This window comes from Eubalaena glacialis, chromosome 8 (genome assembly GCF_028564815.1).
Source record: "Eubalaena glacialis isolate mEubGla1 chromosome 8, mEubGla1.1.hap2.+ XY, whole genome shotgun sequence".
Lineage (NCBI taxonomy): Eukaryota > Metazoa > Chordata > Mammalia > Artiodactyla > Balaenidae > Eubalaena > Eubalaena glacialis.
This window is the reverse complement of record NC_083723.1, coordinates 62,111,498-62,135,008: the sequence shown is the minus strand read 5'-3', so window position 1 is coordinate 62,135,008 and position 23,511 is coordinate 62,111,498. Positions and strand designations below refer to the sequence as shown.

Below are 23,511 nucleotides of genomic sequence, written 5' to 3'. Positions count from 1 at the left end.
GTTACATCTGAGACTGGATACTTGTGCCAATAATAAGAAATAGTTGTCTGTCCCAAGAATGTGGCATTTGTCATTAGGAAAAAACAAAAGACAAAAAGGAAATGTTATTAACCTAAATAAAAAATATTTATAATCAAATGTTTGGCATAATTGAGTAAGCGTGAGAACTGAATAATGCCAATATGGCAATTTTTACTGGGATGTAATTGGAAGACTTAACCATCATTCAGATCTTTGGATATGCATTCCCACAGTGTCAAATTCAGGGCACCAGATTTAAAAAGTACTCCCTCTGTTTTTCTTCCATAAGGAAAAAGTCTAGTGTTAGACTCTACTTACGATCCAGAAGTTGGCAGAAGGTCAGATTTCTCAGTGCTGTACGTTTCTATCTGCAACATCATCTGGAGGAGGTATTTGACACCATCCACAAGGAAAAGCTAAGATTCGTGGTAGGAAACATGGCCTCCTCTTTGTCAGCTCGTCTTCATTTTATCCTCATGTCCTCAGAATTTATCACAGGGATTACAGTAAATGGATTTCTTATAATCATCAACTGTAATGAATTGGTCAAAAGCAGAAAGCTAACACCAATGCAACTCCTTTTCATATGCATAGGGATGTCTAGATTTGGTTTGCAGATGGTGTTAATGGTAAAGTTTTTTCTCATGTTCTTTCCACTCTTTTATAGAGTAAAAATTTATGGTACAGTGATGATTTTTTTTGGATGTTTTTCAGCTCTGTCAGTCTCTGGTTTGCCATCTGTCTCTCTGTATTTTACTGCCTCAAGATAACACACTTCACCCAGTACTGTTTTCTTTGGCTGAAATTCAGGATCTCAAAGTTAATGCCTTGGCTGCTTCTGGGAAGCCTGCTGACCTCCGTGAGCATTGCAGCTCTGTGTGTCAAGGTGGATTACCCTAAAAATGTGGATATTGATGTCCTCAGGGATGCCATGCTAAAGAGGACTAAACTCAAGACAAAGCAGATTAATCAAGTGCTTCTTGTCAACTTGGCATTAATATTTCCTCTGGCCATACCTGTGATGTGAACTGTTATGTTAGTCATTTCTCTCTATAAGCACGCTCATCGGATGCAAAATGGACCTCTTGGTTTTAGAAACGCCAGCACTGAAGCCCATATTAATACATTAAGATCAGTGATAACATTCTTTTGCTTCTTTATTTCTTATTTTGCTGGCTTCATGGCAAATATGACATTCAGTATTCCTTATGGGAGTCAGTGCTTCTTTGTGGTGAAGGACATAATGGCAGCATATGTCCCTCTGGCCATTCGGTTATAATGATCTTGAGTAATTCTAAGTTCCAACAACCAATCAGGAGACTTCTCTGCCTCAGAAAGAATCAATGAAGAGGAGGATCAATGTAAAATATTTTGTACTTCCTTGTCATGGTTTCAATGGACTTGTGTTTTGTTTTTGTTTATTTATGTGTTTTGTGTGCTCTCTCTCTCGCCCCTGGAAGCACTAATTTTGATGGATAAGATATCTCTTTTTCCAGGACTTGTGTACTTAAAAATATTATGACAGTAACACATATAGATAATTAGTACTTGCATTGGAGTGCCAGTTGTGTTAGAAATCAGAAAAAAATACTGAGACTTCACTTGGCTGACCAAAGTAATTCTGTTATCTGTCTTCCCAGGTCATTGAGAATCTTCTGGTTTAGATGAGCAGCATCACATTAATTTAGTCTAAGACTTGAAACAGTATAATAATTTGGCCATTTGATTGCACATAACTATTTTCCAAAGAGAGTCATTAGTGTAATTATTTTAAAATGCAAATTACATGTTGAAAGTGTATGTATGTCAGGGCAGTGTACTCAGGTATACAGATTAAAGTCTTATTTTGCTTTTGCTTTTAGTTACTAGTTCAGGTTGGTAAATGATAAGGTGCAAATAGAGCTGGCATATAAATACACAATGTAGGGTCTCCATTTTTTTACGAGTTGAAGAAACATTTTTCAACCCCCTGAAGTGTGAAAGTCATACCCAAAGAGGATGTGAGGGAGGTTGCTGACAATGAAGTCCCAGCAGGAAATCATTCAACTGGTGTTTTAACTTCCCTCCTACTAGGAATATTGTCTGAGGTATGGCTGCAGCAAATGACTTGAGGATCTAAAGTAAAAGCTTTGAAATCTGTTGCTAGATTTGAATTGATTCTGCTCTTTTAAAATCTTCAATTCTGTTGCTTTGGGGAAGAAAATATTTTTTGTAATATCTTACATCTCAGGATATCTGTTTGAATCTGTGGAATCCTCACTGGCTCTTAAACAAACAAATAAAAAGCTAGGTAGTCATTTTAATTGTAAATAAATGGTAGTTTAAATGGATTAAAAGTTTCCAGCGTGGGGAAAAAAGAAACTAGATATGTGTGTGAATATGTGCACATGTATGTGTGAATTTTTTTACTTTACAAAATATTTCCACACACAATTCTTTATTTCATTCTCAGAACACTTTGTAAAGTAGGCAGTAGAATTATCTCAGTTTTACAGTTGAGAAATTAAGGTTTGGAGAGGTCATTATACATGCCTAAATCCACTCAACTACAGTCAAGTGGTATAATTGGAATTCAAACCTGGTTCTTCTGTCACTAAAGTCAGTACACTCTCTATTTGGTTTTCTTTCATTATTCTTTTTTTTTTAAATAAATTTATTTATTTTATTTATTTATTTTTGGCTGTGTTGGGTCTTCGTTGCTGCGCGCGGGCTTTCTCTAGTTGCAGTGAGCAGGGTCTACTCTTCATTTTGGTGCACAGGCTTGTCACTGCGGTGGCTTCTCTTGCTGCGGAGCATGGGCTCTAGGCGTGCAGGCTTCAGTAGTTGTGGCACGTAGGCTCAGTAATTGTGGCTCGCAGGCTCTAGAGCGCAGGCTCAGTAGTTTTGGCGCATCAGCTTAGTTGCTCCGGGGCATGTGGGATTTTCCCGGACCAGGGCTTGAACCCGTGTCCCCTGCATTGGCAGGCAGATTCTTAACCGCTGTGCCACCAGAGAAGTCCCTTTCCGGTATTCTTTACAGGCAACTTTAGATTCTGAAAGTCAGGACAAGAAATGACATTCAACCTATTACCTATGACATCCTATGACACTTCTCTGTTATGTCCCTACAAAGTCAATTAAAAAATATTTCACAAATGTCTGAATTATGCTATTATTGGGTGAAATTATTTATTATCTATTTCATCTCATATTTGGTTTACTAACTGTCTGAAATGATGTACACATAGGTGCTCAATTTACATTTTAGCATCCCTTGACTCTTATATGGTCGGGAAATTGCTGTACCAGTCTCACTTGTTATAGGTCAGGTGGGACTAACCTCTCTGCTGGGAAAACGGGTATTTACTATGTTTACATCTTGAGTTTTGGCTAATTGTGTAACTGGAAACTACTCCTCAGATTATAGAACCGACTTACAAGCTTTTGCATCATCCTGGGGGAGCCCACACCCCCTGGTCTCCTAGGCCAAGCTGAAAGTCTTATTTATGCTAGTGCCTGAATTACGCAGGGAATCGTGGCAGATATTTACATGGCGAGATCTGATATCATTTGGCCATTTATATCGTCTACTATGCTCATCTATTTTTTTTAATTCAAGAAATAATTTTAGTAATTTTTAAAAAATTGTAAAATAATACACAGTCAATGTAAAAAATTGGGAAAATACAGGGGAATTCCCTGGCGGTCCAGTGGTTAGGACTCCTTTCTTTCACTGCCGAGGGCCCGGGTTCCACAAGCCACGCAGTGCAGCCAAAAAAAAAAAAAAAATTGGGAAAATACATATTAGAAGTGAACCTGATACAATCACAGGTAAAATTTTCATATACATTCTTTCAGGATTTGAAATATACATCATATAGACATATATAAGTATATATATATATGGGATGGGTATAATTTATTACATTATGAGGATCCTGCTGTATATATACTTTATACTACACCTGCATTTAAATTACATGTGAGAAATTTGCATATTTTAACAGCTTAATAATGTTTTATTTTATGGTTGTAACTTTGTTTTTAACCACTTTTCTATAATTAACCAGTATCTCCATTAACAAAGAGAACTATAGAGTTGAAAATAATGTTTACATTATTGAAGAAAAAAAGGAAGGAGCTCACCCAAACAAAACAAAACACATAAAAGGTGAAATAAAAGTTTACAATTTAAAAAAGGAGAATCTTTTATTATTAATAATATTTATACATAAGTAAGCAAATTGGTACTAACGCCTTGAAAACTTCTGGCATGGGAATCTCTTGGCATGAGGCCTGTTGGCATGGGAACCTTTTGTAATGATGCTATGGGCTGGGAATTCCTTGGAATGGGTTTCAGGCTAGGAATTCCTTGGAATGGGGCTGTGGCATAGCAAGCATTCTAAGATTTCATAAAGTCTGTATAAAAAGGCATCAATGCCTTTAAAATGAATTTCAGTAGTTAGGTAATTAATTTTCTATTCCAGAATTGCCTTTTTTTGTGTATATTATTTCAGGGATCCTCACAACCCTGAGAGGATATTATCTGTGTTAAAGATGAAGAAATCTACACTTGAAGAGACAATAGAATTGGTCTAGAATTATCTAGACCTGAGTCTCACCTTCTAAATCTAAATTCCATATTTTTTTTCCTAAACTTAATTGTGCATCAAAATCACCTGGGAAACATTTTATAATTGTAGATTCCCAGGCTTATCCTAGACATGCTGAATATAGTCTCTGGAGATGGAGCCCAAGATTCTGGATAATAAACCACCCCAGGAAATTCTGATACAACTTTTTATGGACCAAGGTGTGTGATTCACTGCATCACAGTATAATTATGCTACTAATTGGAGCCTAAGAAATATATTCATTTAGAAATAAAGTCTTTCTTAGGAGAAATTTTAATGGCATTTAAATAATATTATTTTCCATTACAAAACATTCAAGTTGTAACTCACCCTGGCTTGAATTAGCTCACCTAAGAATTTGCAAAGACTGATAGGTTATCTTTTCTAGTGTAATGTAACTGTCGACCAGTTATTTATCTTTTATGGCAAAATAGCCCTATGACCAATTAATCGTGCTGCGAAACTGCTTGAGGTAAAGAGGTTTACGGCAGAAATACAGGACTCGACTTTTTCAGGACTCAGGTAAGACAAGGAATTCCCGTAGATGCCATAAAGACTTTTCATGTCACTGGGAGTTTGAAATCTGCAAATAGGAGTTTGGCTTATTTTCCCAATATGTTCTTGATAATTTTGTATCCAGGAAGACTTTGTTATGTGTGGATGAGATCTTTTACTGTAGAGGACCGCATATACACTTATTCAGTAAATAAGCAAATACTGAGAGGTAAGAATGTTCATGTTTCCAGTTCTTGGGCACATCACAGCTGATTCAAACCTAAAAATGAATTTGAGGACGTCTGTATTCTGTCTCTTCTGGCTTCTCCCTCAATAGACACAGCTTTCTCTTCCTCTTATCAACACTACAGAATTTATATTTAATTCATTAGTAAAAAGTTTTAGTTTTAGCCATTGGAGTTAAGTTACTACAGAGAAAACTTTTACTAGTTAAGCCCCAAAATCTTGTGCCTCTTCTGTGTGACACTGCTTAAATAGTAAATCTTCTGAAAATTAAAAGCTTCCTTCCCACATACACACACGTATCTATCCAAACTTCTAAAAGAATAGGAATTACAAAATTTTATTAAGAACTCCTTCCCTTTTATAAGGCAAGCTTCCTGGATTTTACTGAGGGGATAGATAGGGAAATTACCAATAAGTTTCACATAAGTAATCTCAGGATGAAGAGACATATGCAGTTTTTCTATGATTGGGGTTATGAATGTGCCACTCACACTACTAGTGACACCAAATGTTGATTTGTTATCAAAAGGGGGTACTCTGATTGTAGCAGGGATTAACTGTGGATTAGTTACTTGACCCCTGATCCATGGAGTAAAGAGAGGAGGTCATTTTCAATAAGGGGGTGCCTTCTGAAAAATAAACTCTGCATGTTTGACTTGGATGGGATGAATCTCAGTATGAGAGCCAGTAAGGGGTGGAATGAGAAAAAGGCCAATGGGAAGTAAAGGTGTATCATATCAACATTGCAGTTTTTTTCTAGGGCTCTTCTCTGTCACAGATTCCTCTGAACAGAGGATCCCTGACACATGAAAAATGATACCCAAATTATATACTTCAAGTTGAGGGGAATGAGTCATTAATGGAATCCTTCTTGTGACACTGTCTAGGAGCCCATTCTGTATATAAAAGACGAATGAAAGAAAATATTTAAATGTTATAACTCTGGGAAATTTTAACAAGAGTTGCCATACAACATCCACTGAGCACAAAGTATTTCATGCTTAAAGTACATAACTCGGGTTATATCAATAACTGCTCTTTCACTATTATGCCAAATATTGTTCTCCAGTTTCTCTAGGGGTATATATTTTCACAGAAACGATAAAGACAATGGAAATGGTACTCTATGGAAAATTATGAGAATTAGAGAGGATGGAGCTTTATGGACCCAGTTTTCTATGCTATGATTCTTTCAAATTTAAGTTTGCATTTTCAGAGACCCTTAGTTTTTGCAAAATGTTTTAGTACATAATTTTAAAAGTTGCTAAGTCTATGCTTATGTCCCTTTTTAAAAAAATCTTACTTCCCCATTATGGTCCACTATAGTATTTTCAATACCTAGTTTCACAGAAGTAAAATTTTTTTTCTTTAAATCATCTTAAAATCATTAATAGATTCTGGTTTTGCTTTTTATTTATTTTTACTATTATTATTATTATTATTTTGGCCGCGCTGTGTGGCTTGCGGGATCTTAGTTCCCCAACCAGGGATTGAACCCGCACCCTCGGCAGTGAAAGCATGGTGTCCTAACCACTGGACCGTCAGGGAATTCCTGGTTTTGCTTTTTAAATGTACACTAAGTTTTCTAAAAATTTTCTATAGCTCTATCAGTGTTCACAAGTGTTCTAACATATGCACTGCAGTGTGTTAAAGCTTCTCTGATTTCAGTCATAAAATCACATAAAGAAAAAGCAGATAAAAAAAGTTTTAGAATCTGTACTAGCAATTCCCTCAGTAACCTCTAAAGCAGAGGTTCTCAAATTTGAATGGACATCAGAATCGCCTGGAGGGTGTGTTAAAACACAGATTGCCGCACCCCATCTCCAGAGTTTCTGACTCAATAGGTTTTTGGGTAGGGCCTGAGAATTAGTATTTCTAACACATTCTCAAATGATACTCATGCTAGTGGTCTCGGGACCCCACTTTGTGAACCACTGATTTAGAGTTATTGTACTGCAGAGGCTGAAAACCAGGCCTCTGAGGCCAAATTGGATGGATTTTCATTCTGGCCCCATTGCTTATGAGCTCTATAACCTTGAGCAAGTCACTAGACTCTTTCCTTCTGTTTCCTCATCTGTCAAATGAGATAATAAAAGTACTTACTTCCAAAGGTTGCTGTGAGATTGAGTGTATTAACAAGTGTAAAGCACCTAGAACAGTGTCTGTCACACAGCAAAGATCAGTTAATCAGTATTTTATTAAGTCAAGAAAAATTTTCAGTTGCCACTCTGTGGAAGACATGTAGATTATTTATTATTCTTAAATACATTTCTCTACTGTTTTGAAGTTGGACAAATAGAACTAAACTTTTTAATCAGTACTTTGAGAAAAGAGGTAAAGTATACTAAGTTTAGAAATGATGAACAGGTTTAGTATTTTTATTAGGCATAAAAGAGAGTAAACATGTATTTTAGAATGCTATAAAAGGCAACAGACTAAATGAGGTGGTAAAACAAGAATTCTCAACCACCAGAGGATGACAAAAGGACAGCAGTATGTGACATGGGAGTGAAGGAAGGCACCAAGAGACTGAAGGGTGTGGTAGAAAGAGGTGAGAAGGCAATGTTTGCCATTTTGCCTAGGTCCTTAGGAGAGGTCACTGATACACTGGTTTCAGATGTGGGACAGTGTTGTGCACTGTAGTGCTTGACCTGGTGAGTAAATGTGGAATGGATAAGTCCTTCTTTGAAACATCACTCACACTCTGTCAAGGGGGCATGTTTTAATTGGTGTGACTTGAACATGGATAACTGAAGGAGCAGTTCTCTAACCATGGTAAATTTGAGCAGTCCCCTGGAAGGAAGGAAAGAAAACAGCACAAATCAACAGACAAGCTATGAACATCAATAACAGTGTCCCAGGCAGTCTCAGGCTCAGTGCAGAGCAGCCAAATTTATGTACAGTGTGAAAGCATCACATATGATTAGGCCTATTTTATTCATACACAGCCCTGCTTTGTAGATAAATCTACGGTGAATTGATCTACAATTCTAATAGTGAAAAGAAAGCCCCACTTCCCTAGAGTACTCACTAATTGTCTGTTAGAAAACCTATTGTAGAATTTATTGAGGTTCTGTAGTGCAATAAGCACGACTGTCCTAAGATGCTCCAGGCAGCTCACCTTGATCTGCCTGGACAATGAGACAACTAGAATCAGGAGGTCTTCCCTCTTCTGATGAGAGGGGTTGCTTCTAATCTCAGCTTCCCCCTGCATTGTTAGCTTTTTTCCTCGAAATATAGGAATGCAACTTTGCACAGGTCCCCAAAGTCACCAAACGCTGAGCAGCTGGCTTTCCCAGACACTCCTGTGAACAGCTGGCACCCAAACTCAGTAAGGCTGGTGCCCAGATAACTTGTTAGTCAGTGTACTCTGCTCCCCACATCCCCACTGATAAAGGTGCTCTCAGACTTGCTCTGTGAACAGGAGAGCAACAGGAGGAGGAGTTCCTGTCACCCGGAATGTTCATCCACCGTGTGTTCAACTGTGTGCCCCAGTCCTCATTCCCCACCTAGAGGGTATTAGGAGATCTGAGAACTCAAGTCCTCTTTTTTCTGATCTTTGGTTGTAAAACTGTTACTCCAATAAAATCCATTCCTTAACCCACACTGTGTGGCATGTTAGGTGGTGCTCACAAAGAGGCCCACCTTGTGTCAAGGGTAAACTCAGGTGTGTCTAATCTCCAATATCCACTCATATAACTCTGTCCTCTCAACAAGATTTCAAAGGGTACCACCTCATTTCCCACTGCCAGTTCTCTCATTGTTCTGAAGTGTAACTCCTATGGTTTTATGGACCTGAATTCATGTAAATAAGTATAGTATCTTGTCTCCTCATCTAACTCAAGCTTCAATTTGTTCCTTTTCATGTTTGCCATTTCCAGTGTGGAAATTGTTCTCTTTCATAAGGGAGGAGATAAAACAGAAGCAAAACTGTTTAGCTACATAATGACATGCATTAATATTATTCCTTCTGCCCAAGAAACTCCCTCATTCTTATTTTCTTATTCTGAGCATAATTGAAAACCTATTTTACTTCCTTGTTAATTTATAGGGTATTTCAAACTACAGTTAGGTGATAAGATTATTACTACAGTACACTATAAGTTAATTCATTTGTATAAACATATGTTATTCAAGTGGCTTTTTCAAAAATGTGCGCATTCAATGCCTTCCAACTAGAAGCTATTAAATTCTTAGTGGTGGGTAATAAAAAATAAAAACTCTTCTCTTCTAATTTCCAGAATTTTACTTTAAATTAAGTGTGGCTCATAATTCAGGTGAACAAAGATGTGAGAGGTGGTGTGGGATAGCTTATGTGACTGACCCTTAGGAGACAATAATAAAAAGTTTCCCCAAACTGGAGCCAAGGAATTCAGCTTAAGAGATTAGCTGGAAAGGAAGAGAAAACACTATAGGACATTTTCTTTTTCACTTTTAAATGGTGATCACTCTCATGCTTTAATTTTCTTCCCCTCATCTCTGCACAGAAAAATAAGAGATACTAATTTGCAGAGATAAGATGATGCTTTGTTACTTTTTATGATACCCCAAATTCCAAAGACCAGAGGGCAAATATCTAATTTGTTATTTTTAAAAGAAAAAAAACCTAGATATTGGAGATGATAATAAAATTATATTAAAGTAAAAAAAAAAAATGTGCGTATTCCTTAATACCAGGAGACGTAAAAGGGTGTGGAGGTTTTTATTTTCCACAACAGGGTACCTTCCTAAATTTGTGGAAGCTGAGCAACAGATCCTTGCACATACCACACATATTCATGTGCAGTAAAAATTTATTATACACTCAAAGTATCTACTTAAGAGGAGATTTTTGGATGCTTCTATATATAACTTGAGTCACTTAACCATGAAATAGTATTTCCCTAACAGAAACTTCTTGAAAAGCATTCATGAAAGCATTAAAGAGAATTAAAGTAGCTTTTATGCTGTCCACCCATCTAAATCATCTTCCCTTCCTCTCCTTTTTATTAAAAACTTTGCTGTTGTCAAGAATTAGAATAGATCTTAGTTGCTCTAAGAAATTTTCAGAGACGTTCTTAAACTTCAAGGACCTACCCCTCATTAACTTCCCAGGAGAGTAACTGTCAGGACGGATCATTTGACATTTAGTACCTGTCTTGAGATGCATTCCTATAGGTTTGTATCTTTTCTAGCCAATTATTTATAATTTTCTTGAAATCTGTGGCCACATCATATGTATTTTGGCATCGCAAACAATAGTAGTGAACCAAATATAAAAGGCACTTTGAACATAGGCTTTTGAGAAAGAATCATATGCATCTCTATGCAAAGAGAGAGAGAGAAATACAGTCAGCATAAAGATAGGTTAATTTTATATCAAAACTGTAAGAAATTGAGTAAACCCAACTCTACTGTCATTTCCCCAAGGAAAAAACACAGTGAAATTGAATACTGGGGAAAACAGTACAGGCAAATTTATCTTTGAGTCTCAGTTTACAAACTGGGATGAAATTATAAGTAATGCACTGCCACCCAGTGTCGAACTTTCACTTCAGACGAAACAATAGTTAAGCTAGTCAAAAGACTCCAGACATTAGAGATCTTCGTTCAGGAAATTTTACACCTCATTAGAAAAATATGAGGAAAAGAGAAGTTAATGCTCAGGTCACGGGAATTTTTTGGACCAAATGAGAGTGAATAACTAGCCCAAATCACAAACAAACTGTAAAGAAAAAAGCAAAACCAAAAATATTTGACTTTTGTGAGATAATTAGAAACTTGAATTTTGCCTGGCTATTCAATATCAATGAATTGATGTTCCTTTTTTTACATGTCATAGTGGTGCTATTCATATGCTTTTAAAATAAAAGTGTTTTTATCTTTTAGTGGAAACATTTAAAATAATTACTGATAAGTTGATATGATGCATCAAAATAATATGAGGAATGGAGGGAGATAAGTTGGAGGCATATTTAAAGCAATTTGAGCTATAAGTTGTTAAATTTTTTAGCCGGGTGATGGTTACATGAAGATTCATTATACAATTCTGTCTACTTTGGTACATATTTGAAATTTTCTATGACAAGTTTTTTTTTTTTTAATCTCACCAAGATATATATTATCATTGAGTGTAGAATTTGATCAATAAAAATAGAAAGCTTTCTCCATAAATTATTTTGCAGAAATCAGTAGGTTAAGCCATAAGTTAGGAAGACGAACTTGTAATCTTCATTTGCCTTATAAAGTGAACATTAAGGAAATTAACTCAAACCTTCTTCAACCCAAGGTAATAAAAGAGTTGAAACTGCTTTTCAAATTGTGTTTATATTAAATGTCAACTCATGTTGACTTACAAAAGAGATTACTAAACAAATACGAAAAGTAAATTGTCAAGACATTTAGGAAAACTGCACTGGAGTGGAATTATTTTCTCTCTTTTTTTCTCTTGACATTTACTGAGTATTGAGTTTTGTAGTATGTTGATTTTCTAACCTTTCAAAAAAGAGCTCGGGAGTTATTGCTTTGTTGCTAGGTTTTAGGCAACATTAGAGGTCCTGCTTTCACTCTTTTTTCCTACTCTGACTTCACTCCTTTAGAAAATTAATTCTGTTTCTTAGCAACCCGGGTGGGTAACACTTAAATATACTTCAAGTTCTTTTGTAAAGCAAAGGCTAAATGTTTCCCTTATAAACTATCTGTTTGCTTAGTCTCATTTGGCTTTGCAGAAAAGATCTGCTGAGACATACTGCCGTAAACATTTTTATTAAAACTCTCAGTTTTAAATGGTGAGTGAAGTTACTGATTTTCTAATGAATGCTTCTGTTTTTTGTGTTTATTTGGAATTATTCCAGTTTGTCAATTTGTCTAAGTCTTTGGAATCTGTGTGTTTTATGTTAAGATATATGAGATGAATTCATTTAAGAGAGAAACAATCTCTTTATATATAATATTATAAATAGGAGATCATGAAATATGTTAAGAAGGAGAAAGCCCAGCTGGAAGAAAGTGTTGAGTTTCTTTATAAACCTACAAACGTGCATGAATTCGTTGTCTAAGGAGTTCACTGTGATCTTAATAGCAGAATATTTTACAATGCTCTTTTCTTATGTTGGCATCATTCAGGTATCAGGTATATATCTATATCAATCTATCTCTCTGTCTATCTCCCCAAATACTTAAGGTTACAAAATTAAACTCAGATACATAAGCAAAAGAAGCTTAAATTTGCATACATTTGCTAACCTAAGAAATGCATTTCTCTTAATTAGCTGATTGTAAAAGAAGATAACAAAAATATTTTTTGACATTCCAGTAGAAAATATTTGAGGAAGAAATTAAAATGAAAGTCTATTTTTTATATTGCCACTATTAGAAGCTTTCATTATTTAGAAAAAAATATAATTAGATATTTGAGCTTTCAGATACAGTTTCAAAAAAGGAGCATCTGTAATTTCCAGAATTTGGCAACCAATTGCTTGCCAAATGGTTCAAACCGTTGAACCATTTAAAGTTTGCATTTTTGTAAGGTAGAAAAATCGTTGAATAAAAGGAATTTCACATGGCTCAACCTAAAATATGCAGAACCCTACATAGTGTTTGTAAAGATAGAAATCTTTGTTTCAATTTTATATTCTAATTTGGGGGCAGATGTTGTAAACAACTAACTTTAATACAAGGTACAAGCCAAAATGTAGCTTCAAGTTCCATTGCTGTATTCAGAAGGAAGTATGAATCCTGATAGATCTGGGAATGCTTTTATTGGAGGTGGCATTTAAACTGATCCTTGAGACCAGTGTAATTTCATAGATGGAGAATAACTGTGCTTACTGAATGCAGATTAAGCCATTCTTTTATTTCCAATGAGACATCTTGGCCAAAATATAGCTTCTGTAATATCAACATTTACCACTAAATCTTTGACTGAATGAGAATATTGCTAGTTTACTTTTTCTGACTTTCTCAGCTACACATCTTATGACTTTGTATTTCTCTGTGCCTTAGCTTTTTCCATGTAAAGTGAGGATTATAATGTGATATTGCCATCACAGGCTTCAATCTTTCAACTAGATCTCCAGTTGATTTCTTTCTGCTGGGGTGTCTTGGGACTACAATGACATATGCTAATGCATGATTCATATATTATACTATAGAAGCTTAATTTTACATACATATTATTCAAAGGAATAATATGTAACAATAAATTCATAATATAAGGACAAAATAAAGTATCATGCAAAATTAAAGATAATTTCTCACTAGTTTAAATATCGCATAGTAGCAATTTTTGGTAGCCAGGAAGACCCAGGCATATACAGAGAGAGACAGATGGGAGCTTTAGTGGCAACAAGGTGACAAATGAGCATGTTCATTCCCAGCTACCTAGTCAAAAAGAGGGCCAGACCAGCACTGCATTCTCCAATCACAGCTTCTTAGTCTGATGGCTGTCTAGCTCTCTTACTGCCATGATACTTGTTTTTTATATCAATTAGACTTCTGAGGTCTTGATCTATTCTTATTCTTCCAGTTTATAACCCTCCTTGTCAGTTTCTTCATAGCTGTATGTCCTGGTGGGACACTTCATTGTCTCACCAACACCATCAATCTTCATGTCTTTTCATGGCAGGAGATTACAAAACCCTGACCATGAATCAGTCTACTCCTGTGCTTTCTTTGCTCATGTAACCAGATTTCAGAGCCCTGCAGGAGATAGGTATATTTACAATTTTAGTCAAGGCTGAGCCTTCAGTGCTTCTCAGAAGTTTAAAAATATATTTCTACAGAAATGTGAAGGGTCATAAATGAGGCAAGAGAGTTATAAAATAAGGCATATACTGGGAGCAAATTAACAACTGACCGTCAAGGGCTTGATTTTCATCAGCTCCAGGTCAGTACGTAGGTCAGGGCTGATGTCACATTAACCAGGTTTAGAAGAGTCCAACACGAAAAACAGAACATGCAGATTTATGAGTTTATGAGAAAAATAAACCAAACTAACTCATATTTTTTTCTAGCTCATTGTCTTCCAGTAGACTAGTGTACATGCAAAGCCAAATGATCATCTGAGGGTGATTTGGTGAAAGTTAGATGAGAATAAGAATTAATTAATGGTTTATATGTTAAATGGCCCAGGTTATGAAAAGTCATGCATCAGTCTTCTAAGTTTAGATAGATATGATAATGAAAATAAAAATATCAAATATGGGCCAGCATGCTCTCCCCTCTGGATGAATCTTGGAAGGATACAGCCAACCTTCAAACTCTCACCCTTTCTTTTTAAAAATCTTTTATTTATAAACCCTTTTAATTTCTATGCAGACGTTCCTGTCATTTACTGTATAATGTAGAAACATGAAATTAACATATTTTTATTATTTAATTTGCATTGCTTAGGAAATAGTAATCCTAAGTAATCCTATTTCCACATATTTTGTTAACTGGTGTGTTATTTTAGTGATTAACTTTATTTTATAGTAACTTTGTAGAGATTGTAAGTGGCTCCCTATTCATCAACTCTCCTTTATTTATTTATTTATTTTTAAAATTTTATTTATTTTATTTATTTATTTTTGGCTGTGTTGGGTCTTCGTTGCTGCGCGTGGGCTTTCTTTAGTTGCGGTGAGCGGGGGCTAGTCTTCGTTGCGGTGCGCGGGCTTCTCATTGCGGTGGCTTCTCTTGTTGCGGAGCACGGGCTCTAGGCACGCGGGCTTCAGTAGTTGTGGCACGCAGGCTGAGTAGTTGTGGCTCACGGGCTCTAGGTGCACAGGCTTCAGTAGTTGTGGCTTGCGGGCTCTAGAGTGCAGGCTCAGTAGTTGTGGCGCACGGGCTTAGTTGCTCCGCGGCATGTGGGATCTTCCCGGACCAGGGCTCGAACCCGTGTCCCCTGCATTGGCAGGCGGATTCTTAACCGCTGCACCACCAGGGAAGCCCTCTCCTTTATTTTTAATGTATTAATGAGCAACAGAGGATAACATATTTTTGAACACTTGGGGAATTTCTAATCTTCTCACTCAGATATTAAGCACCACTTTTTTGGTCTCTATTCGGCTTTTTAAAAAAGTGTATAATAATACTTAACATGAGATTTAGCCTCCTAACAGATTTTCAAGTGCACAACACAGTATTGTTAATATAGGTACACCATTGTACAGCAGACCTCTACAATTTATGCATCTTGTATAACTGAAACTTTATACCTGTTGAATAGCAGTTCCTCATCCCTCCTCCCCCTCAGGCCCTGGCAACCACCATTCTACTCTCTGTTTCTATGAGTTTGACTATTTTAGATTTCCTCATATAAGTGGAATCATGCAGTATTTGTCCTTCTGTGACTGGCTTATTTCACTTAGCATAATGTCCTCCAACTTCATTCATATTGGTGCATATGGCAGAATTGCCTTCATTTTTAAGGCTGAATACTATTCCATTTTGTGTATATACAACATTTTCTTTATCCGTTTGCAACCTCCTCAGGAGCTGCACAGGTGTAATCTGCAACTGGCCCCTGTACGTGGAGGATAGGGAGAGATGGAAGACAGAGGCAGACCATTCCAGATTGGGAGGTAGGCAGGTTTAAGAAGCAAAGGAACTTATACACGTGGCTTGTCTTGGGCAGCTGCCAAGATGAGTAGATCTCCGAGCTCCCTGCCCCCCCAATTTAAAAAGTTTATAGAGAGGACTTCACTGGGTAAAGTCACGTATACAGTCCAGATAGTCTCGGCACCATATTCCTATCTCAAGGCTGTGTCCTTGGGCAGCTTCTAGAGCAGGAAAGGCAAGTGAAGCACACATTCTAAGGACAGGGTAGGGGGTAAGGGACGTCTGATTGCCTAGGTCCAGCTCAGTCACTTCCTCACGATGACCTCATCCAACACCATTCATACAGCAATGAATATTTAGATTGCTTCTGTATCTTAACTGTTGTGAATAATGCTGCAATTAACATGAGAGTGCAGATATCTCTTTGAGATTCTGATTTCAAGTTTTTGGATCAATACCCAGAAGTGTGATTATTGGATCATATGGCAGTTCTATTTTTAAACTTTTGAGGAGCCACCACACTGTCTTCCTTAGTGGTTGCATCATTTTACATTCTCACCAATAGTGTACAAGTGTTCCAGTTTTTCTACATCCTCACCAACACTTAACGTCTTTAATTTTTTTGATTATAGCTATTCTGACAGGTGTGAAATGATGTCTCATTGTGGTTTTGATTTGCATTTTCCTGATGGTTAGTGATGTTGAGCATCTTTCCATACAACTGTTGGCCATTTGTATATCTTCTTTGGAGAAATGTCTATTCAAGTCTTTAGCTCATTTTTCAGTCAGGTTATTTGTTTTTGTAGCTACTGAGTTGAAGGAGTTCTTAAATATTTTGGATATTAACCCCTTATCAGATAAACAGTTTGCAAATATTTTCTTCCATTCCATAGGTTGCCTTTTCACTCTGTTGATTTCTTCTTTTGCTGTGCAGAAGCTTTCATGTTACCTTTGACTATTTTTTGCAAAATTTAAGTGGACTCAATTAGATAACACCTATAGTCTTGTTCTTTCTATTTCCCAGAAAAAAGTTTGTCTTTTATGTTTACTGAAATTTATCCAACACGATTTAATGGTTAATTTGTTTTTTCTAATTGAGATAAAATTTATATAACATAATTTCACTACTTGCCATTTTAGAATGTACAATTTAGTGGTTTTTAGTATATTCACAATGTTGTGAAACTATCATCACTATGTAATTCCAGAACATGTCTATCACCCCCAAAAGAAATCTTGTACTTGTTATCAGTCAATCCTAATTCCCTCTTCCCCACACCCTGTGGCAAAAATTTTTTCTGAATTTATTTTGTCACTGAGTTTGTGGGCAGTTTGTTAGATGGCATTATTGCAGCAAAAGCTGACTTAGCCACAGGCCTATACTTCCAGTTATATAGTGGACATATATTTTGTTTAAACCTACTTATTATTATGCTCTTTTTCCATAAACTGATCCTCCTCTTTTGTTTCTTATCTTGGTTAAGAAATTTTGTATTATCTTTGATTCATTAAAATTCCTTGGTGTGTCATTAAAGACCTTTGCTAATATAACCCCAGCTGATTTTTCTATCTTTATATTCCACTGCTTCCTCATATACATATGCTAAGCTCCTGCCACACATGCTTCTTGCTTTTCTCTCAATGGGCCGTAGTCATTAAAAAAATATATTCATATTAGAAGTTGAAAAACAATTCATCATTTTATATTACGAAGTGTTTATTATTAATTTTTTCAAGTTGACATTTTCAGTGTTTCTCCAAAGTAGTTTCTCTTTATACACAACTTTGAATTACTGCATAATAACATTTAGAATCTTGAAAAGCCTCTATTTTGATGTTATTGTCAAACAACACAAGATTCTAGCATAAGAGAAGGAAATTCATCCCCACCTCAGATCCTTATTTCCCAGGAACCAGCATTGTTTTATTTCCACTTAGCCAAATATATTTTAATTGATTATTATTCCTCTTTCCACGGAGATTTTAAATTCATTGGCATTGTCTAGTAACATACTAACACATTCATTAAATCTTAGAAGTGTGCCAACCATATCCTTGTCACAGATCAACAAAGAGCAAATCCATGATTCTTATCCATAGATCCCAATCGTAGAAGCTACAATGCACTTATTATGGTTTAGGTGGCCATAGAAATCCTAGAAATAGCTTATGACAAATTTTACATACTTTCTGTGCCTCGGTGAAATGTTGTTTCCTTCCTTTACCCCCTGGCATATTTCTACTTATTCTTCAAGATCAGTTCAAATGATAACTTTTCTTTTGATGTCACTTCTATTTTCCTGATAGAATTAGCTGAGCACTCTCCTTGCTTCTCATAACACTATTGTAGTATCTGTCACGTTACACAGGTTTGGTTTTTGTTTTCATGCCTTTCTCCCAATAGCCTCTCAGTTACTTAAGGACATGGATTTCAAGTTAATCATTTTGAATCCCTAGCCTCTAGTGTGGTGACTACTGTGACAAAGATGCTGAATAAAATACTCGCAGCAGCCGTGATACTTTCATCCCGTCTACACACGCTCCTTGTCATTTCTGAGCTTTTTTTCCTGCTTCATAAATCTTTTAGAGATTACCCTGGCCCAGAGAGAAAATATTCAATACACAGTTCTACAGTAGCATACTTCACCAATTTCCATATCTGTTGCAGATTCCAACATGTGAACACGCCCTTGAGTCCCGGAAAGGCAGGAGAGGCAGGAATATTGCAAAGGGGCTGCAGCAGGGCCCCACACAAGATCTCAACTCCAAATAGAAAAAAAATGTCCTGCAAGCACCACAATCTGAAATAAAAGTCAACATACGGGAAATAAAGCCTCCTGATTTTAGTTATAAACTGTATACATCTTTGAGACTTCCAGAAAAGCCATCAAGGACCATTAAGGAAGAAGAAAGGAGAAAAAAAAGCATTTTTCCAGGAACAATGCTTCACTTTCCCAGCATAAGGAATCATCCCAACAAGGCCATGTCTCCTAAATTTATAACTACATTTCCTCATCTGGATTCACATAAAGTGAAGTTAATATTTGTGGAAAGTGGAAAATATCCAAATGGTGTATACCTCAATCCAAAACCACATAACTTTCGACAGGTACAAAAAGAACATCTGATTCTAAATAACTTAAAAGAGATAAGGGGGAAATATATTGTTTTTATTCATTTCTTAATTATAACAACTATTACATGAGCAAAAAATGTATATGTGAATATAATGTGTATAAAGTTGCATCTTTATTTCTCACGGAACAATACAACTCAAATTCAGCAATAAATGAATGAGAAAGGAGAGGGAAGACTCTGGTTAATGTTTCTGATGGGGTTTTATCTGCCAGTTGGAATGACCAACTAGGGATGGCTTTTCTAGGGCTCAAGAAGAGTTTGGACTGAGGTGTAATTGGAGAACAGACCTCAGTTTCCAGGAGTTTACAGTCTAGTAGTAATGAAATCAAATCATGGAACAAATGGATGAGTGAATGAAAATTGACAAAGAGGGGATATTGTATTATTTAAATGAGTCTAACGATTAATAATTTAAATAATATATGAGTAAGAATTTCTAATTTAAAGTGGTGGTGGGGAATATATATTTATGGAGATGCAAATGAAGTCAGAATATAATTCCACTAGAGTATGAATATATCCTATACTTAGGTGTATAATTTAACTTATAAATATGATTCTTGTTAGGTAAAGAGTGAAGCAATAGGAATGATAATACCAAAAAAAAATTCTAGAAAAAGGAAAAAATTTATTCCATTGGGAAAATATAGGGAAGCAGTTAAGAGCATGGCCTCTGGGATCAGTGTATCCCAGTTCTCTTATTTTCTAATAATTTTGTACAAGTTATTAAGCCTCTTTCCTTATTTATACTTTAGGATAACAATACTATATGTTTTATATGGTTATTTTCAGTAATGAAGGAGACAATTATGTACAAATTTCTTACAATAGGATTTGGAATATTGAGATACTCAATAAAAGTGAACTCTTAGGAGCTATTAGGATAAAAGTTGGGAAATTCAAGATGCCTTGATCCATAACCTTCTCTACTTGTCCAGGGCATCTAAACACTTTTATATGTAGTAAATGAAATATGTTACCATTTGGAGATGAGGGGAGGTCAATTAAATATCAAATGCCATTGGTTTATTTAAATATTTCACTAGTTAAAGTTAGAATTACATGACTTGGGTAAGTAAAAGTTCAAGGAATAGGGGACTTTGAAAAAATTTTTATTGGAGTATAGTTGATTTACAATGTTGTATTAGTTTCAGGTGTACAACAAAGTGAATCAGTTATACGTATACGTATATCCACTCTTTTTTAGATTCTTTTCTTATATAGGTCATTAGAGAGTATTCAGTAGAGTTCCCTATGCTACACAGTAGGTTCTTATTAGTTGTCTATTTTATATATAGTAGTGTGTATATGTCAATGCCAAGCTGGGACTTTCCAGTTCATATTAGTTCTTTTTAACCATGTTAAAAAAAACTTTGTTTTATAGTTTACTAAAAACAGTCAATATTTATTCTATTCCAGGCTCAGCAAATTATTTTAGCTTTGTTCAATATTTTTCCTATTGCCTGAAATAAATTCAGCTCTAGAAATAAAACATGTAACTCTATTTGCATTTAAGATTACTTTACCAAGTTCTGAATAGATTCCTTTAATTTCATCCTGTTTAAAATATCATTTCTGAATTATTCACAGAAGGATGATTGAAGTCCTCGCTCCACCATAAATTAATTGGTTATACACTGTCTTGAATCTTAGATTATTCTATCAAATGTTTATAGGCAAGTTTTAAATGCTATAACAAAATCCTCAAAATTGCATTTTACTGGTGAAATATTTAATATTTGGAAAAACCAAATTCCAAATTGAATGTTAGCAATATGAAACAATATTTATTAGTAATAACACAATCTTCTCTTTACATATCTAGTACCAACATAATTTACCAAATTTTGTGACAACTTAGAAAAGGGACCAAAAGGATTAAAGTTTAAGTCACAACACTTAAGTACAGGTAAGTTATTATAATAAGGTTATGAATATGGCAAAAAAATAAATTTTCTGCATTATATCTTGATAGTAATACATAAAAAGGCAAATAATTTAAAAAGTATTTTTTTACGTATCACCTTTAATGCTACAGTAAATTTTTTAAATGCCCAGTTAATTAATGGCAACAATCCATATGCTTTCTTATCCACAACTTTTCATATATTATTAAAGATTGAGTTTGTAACTCAATGTGTTCTGTGTAGAGAACCAATGAGTTAAAATATAGATTTCAGAAGCAAGCTGCATAGCTTTGAATCTTGGCTTCATTGCCCTAAATTACCTAAACTGTCTATATCTTGGTTTCCTCATCTGTAAATGGGAATGATAATAGTTGAATCTTCATCATAGAATTACTGTGACCATTAAATCTGTTACACATATGTAAAGCACTTAGTAATGTATGTAAAGCATGTGTTGTCTAACACATGGTAAATATACATACTATTATTATTATTATGGTGTCATTTGTATAGTGTTTATGCAGACTTAATTTGTATAATCCAGCATTTTTTATTTGGATAGGGGTGAATAATACATACTGTATTTACATATAATAATTACATATCAATTATAAACAAAACAATAAGGTGTTAACTGGCTGATTTTGGATAGTGGGATAATTGTTGAATTTTGTTTTCTTTTCAAAATGTGTAGCAAATAATTTTATAATTGGAAAATTAAGATAATGTATTTGCAAACAATGTACACATTTTGGCATGGATTAAATTTAAAAGGTCTTCTCTAGGTGTGTAATTAAATTGGTACACCTCAAGTTTCCTGATATATAAGTCACTATGGAGAAAATACCAAGAATATTTTGTAGACCAATAAGACCAAGCCTTTGATGTTAAGAAATGTCTAAGTCAAATATAAGATAGAATACAAAATATGCCATTCGAGTCACAAAGCACTAATGTGAAAAAGTTTTAAAAAGAGGTTTCCAAGGAAATAAACTAAGGTAGGATTTGAATTGAAGTTGAAAGAAGAAGGAAAAAATTAATTCCAGCAGAAAGGGCGGAAAGGATAAGCAAATTTTTATTTAGATTTGCATTTATAAATTGCCCAGCAATTTACTACTCCTGGGTCCTTATCTCCAAAAATGAGACCATATTCTGAGAGACATCATGAACAAAGACTAATGTAATTGCTAAGTTTCTCATTTGTCTTCCTATCTCTAGTAAGTGGATGCCCTTTGCTGAAAGAAGGTCAGCAGAACACTACAGAAAGATTTATCACCTACAAGCCTCATGAATGCACCTGGGATTCAACACTAATTTTACCAAAGGCCCTGTGGCCTATTAAATCTGTGTCACATACGGTGAGTTTGCCTCTTTCTCTCTCGCTGTTGCGGTTTGTCTCCTGCACTGTCGTTAATGATTGCTTTAATGAAGGAGTTTTTCATTTATTGGAGTGAAAGTTACTTCTATCTTTAAAAGTAAAGCAGGCAGATTTCTGATTTTCTTAAAATGCAAATAGTGAATTATCTAGAATTTTTTTTTCTAGATTTTTTTTTTCTTATTACAAAGATAGTTGGCATGGTGGGTTGAGGTCTGAAGATTGTGTGGAATCTTACCCAGGTTTACTCCCACTTTATTTGGAGCAACCCATTTTGAGTGAATTGCACTCAAGTAAGGACCGACAAGAAGACTCTGTCATACACTCAGAAAAAGATGCTGAAACACATACTTCATGGCTCAAATTCTCCTCTGGACAAATAAGACTGCTTTGAACAGCCCTGTATGTCCAAGCAGAACAAGATGTGCATTTGGCACGCAAAGCAAGCTTTTAAAGCAAATATTATTAAATAGCAACTTAAAAAAGATAAACGAAAATTAAAGTCGATACACGTTTGCTTTTTCTAACTTCCTTTGTACCATCTTCCTTAAGAGACACAGAAGGTGGCCAGATGCATACAGGGCATTTATGGATCGTTGTGGAAGAAAAGTTTACTAAGACATGCAAGAATAGTGGGCAAAAATTTTAAGATTTGTTGTTGAACACTTAGATTAACTCTTGAAAATTACTACTCAAATGACTTTTTTTACTACTGTGTACTTTATTCTATGGAAGCTCTACTATCCTAGGAATTATAAATAAAGTATTTGCATGGTGCTTAAACCATTTTAAGTGGAGTCTGAAAGAATCCAGTCCCTTGATCAGATAATTATTATTTTTCTTAGATTTCAGCTGAATTCTGGAAAACTACCAGTGACCATGTCACCATTCCACATTCTTTTGCCTCCTTTCAAGAAAACAGGAAACATCCTATTTCCACACACTGTTAACACTTGTATTCCTTGCCTCAGTAACGCTATCTCCTGTCATCTGAGAAGCCTGGGCGTACCAACTCACTAACTCCTCACACGCCTCTGGCCATTTCCTGGGAGTCATCCTCCCAACAGCCTTCTTCTGGCCTTCCCTACTCACCAATCTTGTTTGAATATCCTTGTCCATCCAGGCACGAACACCACCCAGAGCATACCTCTACCATAGCTTTTTTTTTCTTTTCTTTTTTTTAAATTAAGTTATAGTT

The 23,511-nt window shown here is 35.4% G+C and overlaps 2 protein-coding genes across 2 annotated transcripts; both read left to right on the top strand.

Annotated features, from left to right (window-relative positions):
• Nucleotides 1-458: 458 nt before the first annotated feature.
• LOC133096229 (taste receptor type 2 member 7-like) lies at nucleotides 459-1,368 on the top strand. The gene is given in 3 exon segments (XM_061197744.1): nucleotides 459-711; nucleotides 714-1,276; nucleotides 1,279-1,368. Coding segments are annotated over 3 exon segments (906 nt in total).
• Nucleotides 1,369-7,877: 6,509 nt separating this feature from the next.
• LOC133096603 (uncharacterized) lies at nucleotides 7,878-22,962 on the top strand. The gene is given in 7 exon segments (XM_061198234.1): nucleotides 7,878-7,934; nucleotides 18,562-19,002; nucleotides 20,857-20,887; nucleotides 20,890-20,940; nucleotides 22,157-22,296; nucleotides 22,866-22,910; nucleotides 22,912-22,962. Coding segments are annotated over 7 exon segments (816 nt in total).
• The last annotated feature ends 549 nt before the right edge of the window (nucleotides 22,963-23,511 follow it).